At 40.4% G+C, this 15744-nt stretch overlaps 1 protein-coding gene and 1 long non-coding RNA gene across 24 annotated transcripts in view; one reads left to right on the forward strand and one right to left on the reverse strand.

Moving 5' to 3' along the window:
• Window positions 1-8038, forward strand: part of ZNF169 (zinc finger protein 169) — a 68860-nt gene extending 60822 nt beyond the window's left edge. The window contains exons 6-7 of the mRNA XM_082469929.1: window positions 4535-4739; window positions 5353-8038. Of these exons, the coding sequence (XP_082326055.1) occupies window positions 4535-4539 (5 nt within the window). The 3' untranslated portion in view covers window positions 4540-4739; window positions 5353-8038. The remainder of the gene's footprint in view (window positions 1-4534; window positions 4740-5352) is intronic.
• The window catches only part of LOC309664502, a 63965-nt gene that overhangs the window by 18668 nt on the left and 29553 nt on the right, over window positions 1-15744 (reverse strand). For 5 of the 23 annotated variants that reach the window (XR_014265820.1, XR_014265821.1, XR_014265822.1 and 2 more), the window contains exons 3-4: window positions 3987-4196; window positions 811-900 (exon numbers count right to left, since the gene is read on the reverse strand). The exons of 2 other annotated variants lie outside the window; for them this stretch is intronic. This is a non-coding gene — a long non-coding RNA (uncharacterized lncRNA). 16 more of the 23 variants (XR_014265815.1, XR_014265816.1, XR_014265817.1 and 13 more) reach the window with 8 other exon arrangements.

Here is a 15744-nt window from a genome sequence, read left to right on the forward strand (position 1 = left end):
GGCCATTTTACAGGAGCTTCTAGGTCTAGCAACACACACACACGCACACACACATGCACACACAGAACAAACTAAATTTAGTGAATAGTTTGCTGAGGGGCTTTTAAGTGTTAGGAAGGGGTTTCATGGTAGCTATTCTTGTTAGTATTGAAAGCTAACTCTTAGACCAGATGGAATGAGTAGTTTTCTGGAAAAGGGTCCGGTCGTAAATATTTTAGTCTTTGTAGCCTTTATGTTCTGTGTTGCAACTACTCACCTTTGTTGTTGTATGTGAAAGCTGCCATAGGCACAACATGAAGACAGAGTGTGGCTGTGGTCTAATAGCCCTTTATTTACAAAACACCTGGTTGGCTGTAGTTTGCTCCCCAGTGTTATAGACGGTTCATAAAATACATCTCATTTTTGATTGATGAAGAAAGAATCAGGTAGGTCTGGAAAGGCCTGGTATACTGAGTTTAAGGTTCATGGTATTTTTCATCAGCTTCAGGTGGACAGAAGCAAGGAAATGGAAGAAGGCATACAAATTTGACATCTGCTAGAACTATTTTAGGTGGAAATTTTTCCATTTACAACAGTTAAAAAAAAAACACTGTCAAAAGCAGGTCTTGGATTGATTGGGGTCACCAGGAACCAAAATCCTTTAAGGGGTTGCAGGCCTAGACTAAGTCTTTGTGTTTCACTGCCAAGTCCACACATCGTGATAGAGAATCCAGTGCATAATCCTCTAGGAAATACTTGTCTAGGATGGGGGAAACACCTTCCAGTTCATTTCCCACATGGATCTCTCTCCACTTCTTTCGACAGCTATACCTCATTCACTCAAATGTTGAGAACCCCATGGTATTCAGCCTCTTGGGAGACATGGGAGGAGTCAGTGTCTTTTTGTTCTGGACTCTGGTTCTGTGGGAAGGGAGAGCAATATTATAATGGCCTTCATTCTCAAGCCTTCCTAAGTCCTCCAACAGCTGAACGAGAGCCCCGAGCCACACACTCAGCTTCCCACAATGCCAGTGAAGGGCATCCACCCACACCCCCCAAGCCCTGCAACCCTTGGCCCCATCCTGTTCGCTATGCTTATGTGCCAGTGATCCAGCCCCAGGATTCAGGACCTTCAGCCACACCCTCCCTAGTCCTCTAGTCATGGGCTGAAGATCTGGAGCACCCAGCTTTATATCCATCCAGGGCACTGTCTCTTTAGCCCTGCTCCCTCACTCTAATCCCCAGTGCCCCAATGTCCCAAATCTTGACAGTGCTCCGCCCAGGACTGGCCATATCCCTTTGCCTCAGGCACTGAGTGATCATGCAGGGTCGATCTCCCTAGGCCCGAAGGCTTTGTTGGCTCAGGGGGATTTCTATGGAAAAAAGGAAAGAGTTTTCAGTTTTAGGAAATTAGAAAATCTTGAGTGGACAGATGGAAGAAGAATAGACAGGTCACTGGCTCCAACAGCTCGACTGGCAGTGTCTAGACCTTGAGATGACCCTGGGTCAGCTTTGGTGGGGATAGCTTGGGACTACCTGGAGATGGGGACCAGGGCCTTATAATTACCATGTTTCCAATAAAGCCTCTTGGCCTTAGCTGCATCTCCCAGAGCCAGAGCTAAAGCCACAGGGAAGTTGTGCATGTGCACACATGCATGTGTGTACTAGTGTGTGTGGGGTGTGTTGTGTTCTGGGGTCAAAACAGAGAAAATGGCACCTCCTTATTCTAAGTAACTATGGTGCTGATTCTCTTCCATATGGAAACAAACGAACAAAAACCCAGTCAACTACTTTTATCAAATGGTAGAAAGAAAGGAAAAAATTGTTTTCTACTAAGTCCACACAATCTCTTAGAGGCAGTGTAAGGCCTGGCCTATGGTTGGGACCAGCCAAGCACAGGTAAAGGGTCTGTCTTTTCAGCCTACTTAGGAAGCTTCTGGGTTTCCTCACCAAGCCACTGTTTATTCCTTCCTGGGTCTCCCAGGAGGGTGGGGGTTTGGAATCAGCACTCACCCTTCCCTGTATCCCTGTTCCATCCCAGAAGGAACCATACTGAAGTGTGCAAAGGCCTCTCAGAAGAAATGGTCCAGGAGGACAAGAGGTGGCACAAAGGGACATGTGGCTCCAGGATATAGGGTTTCCCACATAGGGTGTTATATGAGTCTTTGGAAAAAGAATTGGGTACTCATTTATGCATTTAGACCATGAATCTCTTACTCCAATGGCTGCAGGGGCTGGACCTTTCCTGTGCATGAGAGGCCCAGGTCCACAGTGGGGACTGAGAATGGGGAGCTTAGGCTAACTTTGAGATAGTGCTTGCCCCTTGGTCCTACCCCTAAAGTTCTTTGAGCTCCACTGGTTTTTGTCCTTCCTTTTAAATCTCTGTAGTGGAGGCTCTTGGAGGCCGGTAGGTGCCTTCACTGGGGTGGGGCACCTCTTCCCTGGTGGCTGTGAGTGTCGGTACTAATGGTTCACAGCTGCCGCCTTCTCAGGGAATTGCCCCTAACTAGGCACATACTGCCTCACTCAGTAACTCACCCATCTGTGGTATCAGCCAGAAACTAGTGACTGGTGGTGCAGGTGGGGGTGTCAAATACAGCCCTCTTGTCTCCAGGGGGACCAACTCTGTTTGCCATTCATGTTCCAGAGGTCCCTTGGGGACCAAGCTGATGTTACTTTCCAGATCACATCTTTGCTTTGTTTTTTCCCCCTGCCCTATCCTGTCTTCCCCACTCCCCTGTTTATGAGAGCATTCTCTCAATCATTGTCCCATGTGTCCCAATTGAAGTTTTGCTTCTGGTGAGCCTGACCTAATGCAGTTGGTCCTGGCAGTAGTCCTAAGAAGCAGATGAGATTGTAGAGATGAATCACCTTTTAGCTAGAGTCAAGGATGACCCCACGTGTAGTGTTAGATAGAGTATTCCTAATCCCTGGTATGCTTCAGCAGTGACTGCTGATGAGGAAGTGGAGGCACCGGACAGTGCAACCACTAGCATTGCAGAAGTCCTGAAAAAATAGTAACCAAGTACTATGGCATTAGGCAGCTGTAGCTTAGTGCCACTGCTGCTGTAGAGGAGATGATGAACCCCAATCTCCCTTACAGGAGAATTCAGAGTGTGTGGTCTCTGTAGCAGCATGGGGTAAACTTTTCTCCCTCACAAGGCTCTCAGCATCCTCACATCAAGCCAGATGTGACCTCAGTTAAACTCATTAAACTCATGTTGCAGATCCCAGTTGTGTTTCTGGTGCATCCCACATGTAACAGTCATCAACTGTTTTTTTCTAAACATTTTTAAGCCTGTTAAGATTTTGCATTTATCAGCTGGCCTCTATGATTCATCCCCTCTTCCCTTAACTGAATTGCCTTGAGGTAATTATGAACAGTCCCAGGTGTTCGCTTAAGAATGGCTGGGCGTTCTCTTATACCCTGTAAATATGGGTAGTAGCCACTCTGTAATCTTTTCAGTTTGGGGAAGAGAAGTGCTATAGGGTAGGTTTGGAGATCATGGAATTTGAAGCCAGATAACCAGGGTTCAAATCCTAGTTTATATGTGTGATCTTAGGAACAAGGTAGTTAACCTCTCTGGGCCTCCATTTAGAAATCTGTCAATAGCGGAAGGATGTTGCAGATAATGGCACCCATCTCACAGGGCTGTTGTGAGGATTAAATATGTTAATAAATGTAAAGTGCTTACAACAGTGTTTAGCATGTAGGGAGTATCATATAAATGTTAGCTGTTATTATTTCAACTCACAGAACTCCAAATCATGACTCTTCGATTCAGTATACATTACAGCCTGCAGTTAGAGAATGTTCTCTTAGCAAAGCTATATTTCATTCTTCCATGTCTTAAGCAGAATGGTTGGCTAAAATCTGAAATCACCCCTGCCTTTGAGGACTGCATAGAAAGTAGCAAAAGATAACACACCCAAGTTAAAATTCTAGATTTTTTTTCTTTTATCATTTCTCCTTACCTTATATTTTGTGTCCCAGGATAAGTACGTACCTGTTGATCACACATTTTCATCACCTTGTAATAAAGATCTATAATTTTCTTGCCTGGAAGAACTGAATATTCTCTTCTACCCCCATTCAGCCAGTTTTAAATATTGGGGTCTGCACCTCGAAATGCCATTTCCAGGTGGGTCATTCTTTACCAAGAATACAGGAAAGTATACGGCAGTGGCTTAAATATATTGCAGTTTATTCTTCTCACCTAATAAGAAATCCAGGGTTGGAGAGACAGCTCAATGATGTGATGAAGGACCCAGGTAAGTTTTATCACCCTGCCACATCATCTTTGGAAAGTGTTATTTTGCTTTCAAGTGTGTATGATTGACCTATAAAGGACAACAAAAGTTGGAAGGAGCCATGCTGGATCAGGAAAACAAGTACGTTCTCAGAATCTCTCAGGTGGTATTTCATTGGCAAGTATTGTGTCAAACTGTAACTATTTTGTGGCCAGTGTTCAGAACAGAAACAAAGGGGGGGGGCGGTGTCAAACTCTAAGTAATTCAAGGGAAACACCTGTTCTTCTGTTTCTTTGCATTGTAGCTTAAAGAGAAAGAAGAGACAAGTGCACCCCAATGTTCACAGCAGCCCTATTCACAATAGCCAGGACATAGAAACAACCATCAGCAGAGGAATGGATAAAGAAGATATGGTACATATATACAGTGGAATATTAGCCATAAAAAGCAACAAAATTGGGTCATTTGTAGAGATGTGGATGGACCTAGAGACTGTCATACATAGTGAAGTAAGTCAGAAAGAGAAAAACGAATATCATATATTAACGCATATATTTGGAATCTGAAAAAATTGGTATAGACGATCTTATTTACAAAGCAGAAATAGAGGCACAGATGTAGAGAACAGATGCATGGATACCAAGGGGGAAAGGGGGTGTGGGATGAATTGGGAGACTGGGATTGACATATATACACTATTGATACTATGTATAAAATAGATAACTAATGAGAGCCTACTGTATAGCACAGGGAACTCTACTCAGGGCTCTGTGGTGACCTTAATGGGAAGGAAATCCAATAAACAGGGGATATATGTATATGTATATCTGATTCACTTTCCTGTACAACAGAAACTAACACAACACGGTAAAGCAAATATACTCCAATTAAAAAAAAAAAAAAAAGACTCCGCATTCCCAATGCAGGGGGACTGGGTTTGAACCCTGATCAGGGAACTAGATTGCACATGCCGCAACAAAGATCCCACCTGCCACAACTGAGACCTGGCACAGCCAAATAAATAAATATTAAAAAAAAAATAGAACAGAAACAAAAGGGAGGAGTGTCAAACTCTAAGTAATTGAAGGGAAACACCTGTCATTCTGTCTCTTTGCATTGTAGCTTAAAGAAAAAGAATGCCTGGAGGAAATACTACTTTTAGCTTCACTGTGGGCCAGCATGGAGTCAATGAGAGATCCCTGATACGAATTTTTGAAGTGTCACAAGAACATTTTCAGTAATGGATAGAACATACAGACGTAAAATCAATAAAGAAACAGCTAACTTTCAACAACATTATAAACCAAATGGACCTAAGAGCCATAAATAGGAAATTCCACCCAACAGTTAGATATTATTCTCAACTATACATGGAACTTTCTCCTAGATCACATATTAGGTACACAAAACAAGTCTTAATAAAATTAGCAAGACTGAATTATACTAAGTATTTTTTCTGTCCACCATGGAATGTAAATAAAAAGAAACATAAAAAAAGCTGGAAAATTTACAAATGTGTGGAAATTAAATAATATAATCTTGAGAAAGATTATTTTGTTTCCAAAAATGAAAAGAGAAATTAGAAAATATCTTGAGAAAAATTAAAATGAAAACAGTATACCAAAACATATGGGATACATCAAAAGCAGTTCTACAAGGGAAGTTTATAGTCATAAATCCCTAGATTAAGATAAAAGAAAAATCTCAAATAAACAACCTAACATAATACCTCAAGAAACTAGAAAAAAAGAAGAACAAAGTAAGCCCAAATTTAGCAGAGGGAAGGAAGTAAAGAGCAGAGCAGAAATAAATGAAATACAGACTAGAAAAACAATAGAAAAGATTAATGAAACTAAGAGCTGAGTTTTTTAAAAAGGAAAACAAAGATTGACAAATCTTTAGCTAGTCTAACAGAGAGAGACAGAGAGAAGATCCCAATAAAATCAAACAGGTATGAAAGGAAACATAAAATGGATTCCACAGAGATAAAAAGGATTATAAGGGACTGTTATGATTAATTGTATGCCATGAAATTGGATAACCTAGAAGAAATGGATAATTCCTAGAAACACACAACCTGCAAAGATTAAGTAAAAAAGAAATAGAAAACCTAAAGAGATCTATAACTAGTAAGGAGATTTAATCAGTAATCAAAAATCTCTCAGCAGAGAAAAGCCCAAGATCAGATGTCTTCACAATGAATTCTGTCACCATTTGAAGAAGATTAATGCCAATCTTTCTGAAACTCTTGCTTACTCCATTTGGGATACTCTAACAAAATACCACTGACTGAGCAGCTTATAAATAATAGCTCACTATTCTGGAGGCCGGAAGTCTGACATTATGGCATCATCACACTTAGATGAGACTATTCTTTCTGACTCATAGTTGGTACCTTCTCCCTGTGTTCTCACATCATGGAAGGGGCTAGAGGTATCTTTGGAGCCTTTTATTAAAAATAAAATAAGGGCACTAATCCCATTTATGAGTGCTCTGCCCTCATGACCTAAGCAACTCCCAAAGGCCCCACCTACTATTACTATCACATCAGGCATTAGGTTTTTAACATATGAAATTTGGAAGGACATATTCAAACCATAGCAAACTCTTGCTAAATACTGAAAAACTGTGAACTCTTCCAAACTAATTTTACAAGGCCAGCATTACCCTGATATCAAAACCAGACAAAGACACTACAAGGAAAGATAAAATATCCCTGATGCACACAGATGTTAAAAACCTCATCAAAATACTAGCAAATCAAATTAAACAGCACATTAAATGGATTATACATATGACCAAGTGGGATTATACATATGACCAAGTGGATTATACATATGACCCTGGGATTCAAGGATGGTTCAACATCCATAAATCAATCAATGTCATGATACATGACATTATCAGAATGAAAAAAACAAAACAAAACCCCCCCACATGATCATCTCAACAGCTGCAGAAGAACGATTTGGAAAAAACTCAACATTCTTTCAGATAAAAATCCTCCATAAACTAGGAATAGAAGGAAATGAACATAAAGAAGGCCAAATATGAAAAGGCCACAGCTAATATCAAACTCAATAGTGAAAAAGTGACAGCTTTTCCTTTATGAACAGGAAGGCAAGGATGTCCAATCTTGCCACTTTTATTCAGCATAGTTCTGGACATCCTAGACAGATAAATTAAGTAAGGAGAAGAAATAAAGGACATTCACATTAGAAAGGAAGAAGTAAAATTATCTTTGTAGATGACACAATTTTATTGGTAGCAAGTCTTACCAACTCCACAGAAAATGAATTCAGTAAAGTGGAAATACATAAAAATCAACATATAGAAGTCAATTACATTTCTACTCACTATCAGTGAAAAATCTGAAAAGTAAATTAAGAAAACAAACCCATTATCAACTTCAATAAAAAGAATACAATAATTAGAAGTAAACTTAACCAGAGGTGAAAGACTTGTACACTGAAAAGTATAAAAAAATGATGAGGAAAATTATAGAAGACACTGATAATATGGAAAGACATCCCATGTTCATGATTACTATTTTTAGAATGTACATACTACCATAGTGGTCCACAGATTCAATGAAGTCTCTATTACAATCCCAATGGTGTTCAATACAGAAATAGAAAAAGCAATCCAAAAATTCATAGGGCACCACAAAAGAGCCCAAATAGCCAAAACAATCTTTCGAAGAATAAAGCTCAAGGGATCACAATTCCTGCTTTCAAAACATATTACTGGGGGGTGGGGGGGTGGTCAGAGAAGATGGCGGAAGAGTAAGATGCAGAGATCACCTTCCTCCCCACAGATACATCAGAAATACATCTACACATGTAACTGCTCCTATAGAACACCCACTGAACGCTGGCAGAAGACATCAGACCTCCCAAAAGGCAAGAAACTCCCCACGTACCTGGGTAGGACAAAAGAAAAAAGAAATAACAGAGACAAAAGAATAGGGACGGGGCCTGCAGGGACTAGTGGGAGGGAGCTGTGAGGGAGGAAAGGTTTCCACACACTAGGAAGCCCCTTCACGGGCGGAGACTGCGGGTGGCAGGGGGGGAAGCTTCGGAGCCACGGAGGAGAGCGCAGCAACAGGGGTGCAGAGGGCAAAGTGGAGAGATTCCCACCCAGAGGATTGGTGCCGACTAGCACTCACCAGCCCAAGAGGCTTGTCTGCTCACCCTCTGGGGCGGGCAGGGGCTGGTTGCTGAGGCTCGAGCTTCAGTCGGATCGCAGGAGGAGGACTGGGGTTGGCGGCGTTAACACAGCCTGAAGGGGTTAGTGCACCACAGCTAGAGGGGAGGGAGTCCGTTAAAAGGTCTGGAGCTGCCAAACAGGCAAGAGACCTTATCTTGCCTCTTTGTTTCCTGGTGCGCGAGGAGAGGGGATTCAGAGCGCCGCTTAAAGGAGCTCCAGAGACGGGCGTGAGCCGCGGCTATCAGCGCGGACGACAGAGACGGGCATGAGACGCTAAGGCTGCTGCTGCCGCCACCAAGAAGCCTGTGTGCAAACACAGGTCACTATGCACACCGCCCCTCCCAGGAGCCTGTGCAGCCCGCCACCGCCAGGGTCTTGTGATCCAGGGACAACTTCCACAGGAGAACGCACGGCGCGCCTCAGTCTGCTGCAACGTCACGCCAGCCTCTGCCGCTGCAGGCTCACCCCCACATCCGTACCCCTCCCTCCCCCCGGCCTGAGTGAGCCAGAGCCCCCGAATCAGCAGCTCCTTTAACTCTGTCCTGTCTGAGCGAAGAACAGACGCCCTCAGGCAACCTACTTGCAGAGGCGGGTCCAAATCCAAACCTGACCCCGGGAGCTGTGCGAACAAAGAAGAGAAAGGGAAATCTCTCCCAGCAGCCTCAGGAGCAGTGGATGAAATCTCCACAGTCAACCCTGCATCTGTGGAATACCTGAACAGACAACAAACCATCCCAAATTGAGGAGGTGGACATTGGGAGCAATGATATATATATTTTTTCCCCTTTTCCTCTTTTTGTGAGTGTTTATGCTTCTGTGTGAGATTTTGTCTGTATAGCTTTGCTTTCACCATTTGTCCTAGGGTTCTGTCCGTCCTTTTTTTTTACTTGAAATTTTCTTTATCTTAATAAGTATTTTTTATTTTTCTTTTAATAACTTTATTTTATTTCATCTTATTTTATTTTATTTTATTTTATCCTCTTTCTTTCTTTCTCTCTTCCATTCTATTTTTTCTTACTTTTATTCTGAGCCGTGTGGATGAAAGGCTCTTGGTGCTCCAGCCAGGCATCAGGGCTGTGCCTCTGAGGTGGGAGAGCCAACTTCAGGACACTGGTCCACAAGAGACCTCCCAGCTCCACATAATACCAAATGGTGAAAATCTCCCAGAGATCTCCATCCCAACACCAAGACCCAGCTTCACTCAACGACCAGCAAGCTACAGTGCTGGACACCCTATGCCAAACAACTAGCAAGACAGGAACACAGGCCCATCCATTAGCAGAGAGGCTGCCTAAAATCACAGAAAGGCCACAGACACCCCAAAAGACACCACCAGACGTGGACGTGCCCACCAGAAAGACAAGATCCAGCCTCATCCACCAGAACACAGGCACTAGTTCCCTCCACCAGGAAGCCTACACAACCCACTGAACCAACCTTAGCCACTGGGGACAGATACCAAAAACAACGGGAACCACGAACCTGCAGCCTGTGAAAAGGAGACCCCAAACACAGAAAGATAAGCAAAATGAGACAACAGAAAAACACACAGCAGATGAAGGAGCAGGGTCAAAACACACCAGACCTAACAAATGAAGAGGAAATAGGTAGTCTACCTGAAAAAGAATTCAGAATAATGATAGTAAGGATGATCCAAAATCTTGGAAATAGAATAGACAGAATGCAAGAAACATTTAACAAGGACGTAGAAGAACTAAAGAGGAACCAAGCAATGATGAAAAACACAATAAATGAAATTAAAAATACTCTAGATGGGATCAATAGCAGAATAACTGAGGCAGAAGAAAGGATAAGTGACCTGGAAGATAAAATAGTGGAAATAACTACTGCAGAGTAGGATAAAGAAAAAAGAATGAAAAGAACTGAGGACAGTCTCAGAGACCTCTGGGACAACATTAAACGCACCAACATTCGAATTATAGGGGTCCCAGAAGAAGAAGAGAAAAAGAAAGGGACTGAGAAAATATTTGAAGAGATTATAGTTGAAAACTTCCCTAATATGGGAAAGGAAATAGTTAATCAATTCGTGGAAGCACAGAGAGTCCCATACAGGATAAATCCAAGGAGAAACACGCCAAGACACATATTAATCAAACTATCAAAAATTAAATATAAAGAAAACATATTAAAAGCAGCAAGGGAAAAACAACAAATAACACATAAGGGAATCCCCATTAGGTTAACAGCTGATCTTTCAGCAGAAACTCTGCAAGCCAGAAGGGAGTGGCAGGATATACTTAAAATGATGAAGGAGAAAAACCTACAACCAAGACTAATCTACCCAGCAAAGATCTCATTCAGATTTGATGGAGAAATTAAAACCTTTACAGACAAGCAAAAGCTGAGAGAGTTCAGCACCACCAAACCAGCTTTACAACAAATGCTAAAGGAACTTCTCTAGGCAAGAAACACAAGAGAAGGAAAACACCTACAGTAACAAACCCAAAACATTTAGGAAAATGGGAATAGGAACATACATATCGATAATTACCTTAAATGTAAATGGATTAAATGCTCCCACCAAAAGACACAGACTGGCTGAATGGATACAAAAACAAGACCCATATACATGCTGTCTACAAGAGACCCACTTCAGACCTAGAGACACATACAGACTGAAAGTGAGGGGATGGAAAAAGATATTCCATGCAAATGGAAATCAAAAGAAAGCTGGAGTAGCAATTCTCATATCAGACAAAATAGACTTTAAAATAAAGACTATTACAACAGACAAAGAAGGACACCATATAATGATCAAGGGATCGATCCAAGAGGAAGGTATAACAATTGTAAATATTTATGCACCCAACATAGGAGCACCTCAATACATAAGGCAAATACTAACAGCCATAAAAGGGGAAATCGACAGCAACACAATCATAGTAGGGGACTTTAACACCCCACTTTCACCAATGGACAGATCATCCAAAATGAAAATAAATAAGGAAACACAAGCTTTAAATGATACATTAAACAAGATGGACTTAATTGATATTTATAGGACATTCCACCCAAAAACAACAGAATACACATTTTTCTCAAGTGCTCATGGAACATTCTCCAGGATAGATCATATCTTGGGTCACAAATCAAGCCTTGGTAAATTTAAGAAAATTGAAATTGTATCAAGTATCTTTTCCGACCACAACGCTATGAGACTAGATATCAATTACAGGAAAAGATCTGTAAAAAATACAAACACATGGAGGCTACACAATACACTACTTAATAACGAAGTGATCACTGAAGAAACCAAAGGGGAAATAAAAAAATACCTAGAAACAAATGACAATGGAGACACGAACCAAAACCTATGGGATGCAGCAAAAGCAGTGCTAAGAGGGAAGTTTATAGTAATACAAGCCTACCTCAAGAAACAGGAAAAATCTCCAATAAACAACCTAACCTTGCACCTGAAGCAATTAGAGAAAGAAGAACAAAGGAACCCCAAAGCTAGCAGAAGGAAAGTAATCAAAAAGATCAGATCAGAAATAAATGAAAAAGAAATGAAGGAAACAATAGCAAAAATCAATGAAACTAAAAGCTGGTTCTTTGAGAAGATAAACAAAATTGATAAACCATTAGCCAGACTCATCAAGAGAAAAAGGGAGAAGACTCAAATCAATAGAATTAGAAATGAAAAAGGAGAAATAACCACTAACACTGCAGAAATACAAAAGATCATGAGAGATTACTACAAACAACTCTATGCCAATAAAATGGACAACCTGGAAAAAATGGACCGATTCTTAGAAATGCACAACCTGCCGAGACTGAACCAGGAAGAAATAGAAAATATGAACAGACCAATCACAAGCACTGAAATTGAAACTGTGATTTAAAATCTTCCAACAAACAAAAGCCCAGGACCAGATGGCTTCACAGGTGAATTCTATCAAACATTTAGAGAAGAGTTAACACCTATCCTTCTCAAATTCTTCCAAAATATAGCATAGGGAGGAACACTCCCAAACTCATTCTACGAGGCCACCATCACCCTAATACCAAAACCAGACAAAGATGTCACAAAGAAAGAAAACTACAGGCCAATATCAGTGATGAACATAGATGCAAAATCCTCAGCAAAATACTAGCAAACAGAATCCAATAGCACATTAAAAGGATCATACACCATGATCAAGTGGGGTTTATCCCAGGAATGCAAGGATTCTTCAGTATATGCAAATCAATCAACGTGATACACCATATTAACAAACTGAAGGAGAAAAACCATATGATCATCTCAATAGATGCAGAGAAAGCTTTCGACAAAATTCAACACCCATTTATGATAAAAGCCCTGCAGAAAGTAGGCATAGAGGGAACTTTCCTCAACATAATAAAGGCCATATATGACAAACCCACAGCCAACATTGTCCTCAATGGTGAAAAACTGAAACCATTTCCACTAAGATCAGGAACAAGACAAGGTTGCCCACTCTCACCACTATTATTCAACATAGTTTTGGAAGTGTTAGCCAAAGCAATCAGAGAAGAAAAAGAAATAAAAGGAATCCAAATCGGAAAAGAAGTAAAGCTGCCACTATTTGCAGACGACATGATACTATACATAGAGAATCCTAAAGATGCTACCAGAAAACTACTAGAGCTAATCAATGAATTTGGTAAAGTAGCAGGATACAAAATTAATGCACAGAAATCCCTTGCATTTCTATACACTAATGACGAAAAATCTGAAAGACAAATTAAGAAAACACTCCCGTTTACCACTGCAACAAAAAGAATAAAATATCTAGGAATAAACCTACCTAAGGAGACAAAAGACCTGTATGCAGAAAATTATAAGACACTGATGAAAGAAATTAAAGATGATACAAATAGATGGAGAGATATACCATGTTCTTGGATTGGAAGAATCAACATTGTGAAAATGACTCTACTACCCAAAGCAATCTACAGATTCAATGCAATCCCTATCAAACTACCACTGGCATTTTTCACAGAACTAGAGCAAAAAATTTCACAATTTGTACGGAAACACAAAAGACCCCGAATAGCCAAAGCAATCTTGAGAACGAAAAATGGAGCTGGGGGAATCAGGCTCCCTGACTTCAGACTATATTACAAAGCTACAGTAATCAAGACAGTATGGTACTGGCACAAAACCAGAAATATAGATCAATGGAACAGGATAGAAAGCCCAGAGATAAACCCACACACATATGGTCACCTTATCTTTGATAAAGGAGGCAAGCATATACAGTGGAGAAAAGACAGCCTCTTCAATAAGTGGTGCTGGGAAAATTGGACAGATACATGTAAAGGTATGAAATTAGAACACTCCCTGACACCATGCACAAAAATAAACTCAAAATGGATTAAAGACCTACGTGTAAGGCCAGACACTATCAAACTCTTAGAGGAAAACATAGGCAGAACACTCTATGACATAAATCACAGCAAGATTCTTTTTGACCCAGCTCCTAGAGAAATGGAAATAAAAACACAAATAAACAAATGGGACCTAATGAAACTTAAAAGCTTTTGCACAGCAAAGGAAACCATAAACAAGACCAAAAGACAACCATCAGAATGGGAGAAAATATTTGCAAATGAAGCAACTGACAAAGGATTAATCTCCAAGATCTACAAGCAGCTCATGCAGCTCAATAACAAAAAAACGAACAACCCAATCCAAAAATGGGCAGAAGACCTAAATAGACATTTCTCCAAAGAAGATATACAGATTGCCAACAGACACATGAAAGAATGCTCAACATCATTAATCATTAGAGAAATGCAAATCAAAACTACAATGAGATATCATCTCACACCAGTCAGAATGGCCATCATCAAAAAATCTAGAAACAATAAATGCTGGAGAGGGTGTGGAGGAAAGGGAACACTCTTGCATTGTTGGTGGGAATGTAAATTGATACAGCCACTATGGAGAACAGTATGGAGGTTCCTTAAAAAACTACCAATAGAACTACCATATGACCCACCAATCCCATTACTGGGCATATACCCTGAGAAAACCATAGTTCAAAAAGAATCATGTACCAAAATGTTCATTGCAGCTCTATTTACAATAGCCAGGACATGGAAGCAACCTAAGTGTCCATCATTGGATGAATGGATAAAGAAGATGTGACACATATATACAATGGAATATTACTCAGCCATAAAAAGAAATGAAATGGAGGTATTTGTAATGAGGTGGATGGAGTTAGAGTCTGTCATACAGGGTGAAGTAAGTCAGAAAGAGAAAAACAAATACAGTATGCTAACACATATATATGGAATCTAAGGGGGAAAAAAAAAGGCCATGAAGAACCTAGTGGCAAGACGGGAACAAAGACACAGACCTACTAGAGAACGGACTTGAGGATATGGGGAGGGGGAGGGGTGAGATGTGACAGGGTGAGAGAGTGTCATGGACATATATACACTACCAAATGTAAAATAGATAGCTAGTGGGAAGCAGCCGCATAGCACAGGGAGATCAGCTCGGTGCTTTGTGACCACCTAGAGGGGTGGAATAGGGAGGGTGGGAGGGAGGGAGAAGCAAGAGGGAAGAGATATGGGAACATATGTATATGTATAACTGATTCACTTTGTTATAAAGTAGAAACTAACACACCATTGTAAAGCAATTATACTTCAATAAAGATGTTTAAAAAAAAACAAAAAACAAACAAACAAACCAAAAAAAAAGAGATAAGAAAAAAATATGTAAAATCAGAAATGAAGAAAGGGACATTACTACCAATTTTGTAGAGATAAAAAGGCTTACAATTGAGTACTATTGACAGTTGTATACCAACTAATTTGATAACTTAGATGAAATGAACACATTCCTAGAAACACACATCCTACCAAGAAATACAAAATCTGAACTGATCTAGAAGTTAAGATATGGAATCAGTTATCAAAACTCCCCCAACAACTGAACGCCCAGCACCAGGTATCTTCATGGTGAATTCTACCAACACCTTAAAGAAGAATTAACACCAATCCTTCTCAAGTTCTTCCAAACAATTTAAGAGGAGAGAATGTATCTTCACTCATTCTATGAGGTTAACATTACATCAATTACAAACCTAAAGACACTACAAGAAAAGTACACTACAGACCAATATCCCTTATGAATACTGATGCAAAAACCCTTTAAAAAATAATAAGAGACAGAACAGCCCATTATAAGGATTATACATCATGACCAAATGGGATTTATTCTTGCAAGGCAAGGTTGGTTCAACATATGAAAATCAATCAATGTAGCACAGCACGTAAACAGATTGAAGGAACTAAACTCCATGT

Source organism: Balaenoptera physalus (genome assembly GCF_965194825.1).
Source record: "Balaenoptera physalus genome assembly, chromosome: 7".
Lineage (NCBI taxonomy): Eukaryota > Metazoa > Chordata > Mammalia > Artiodactyla > Balaenopteridae > Balaenoptera > Balaenoptera physalus.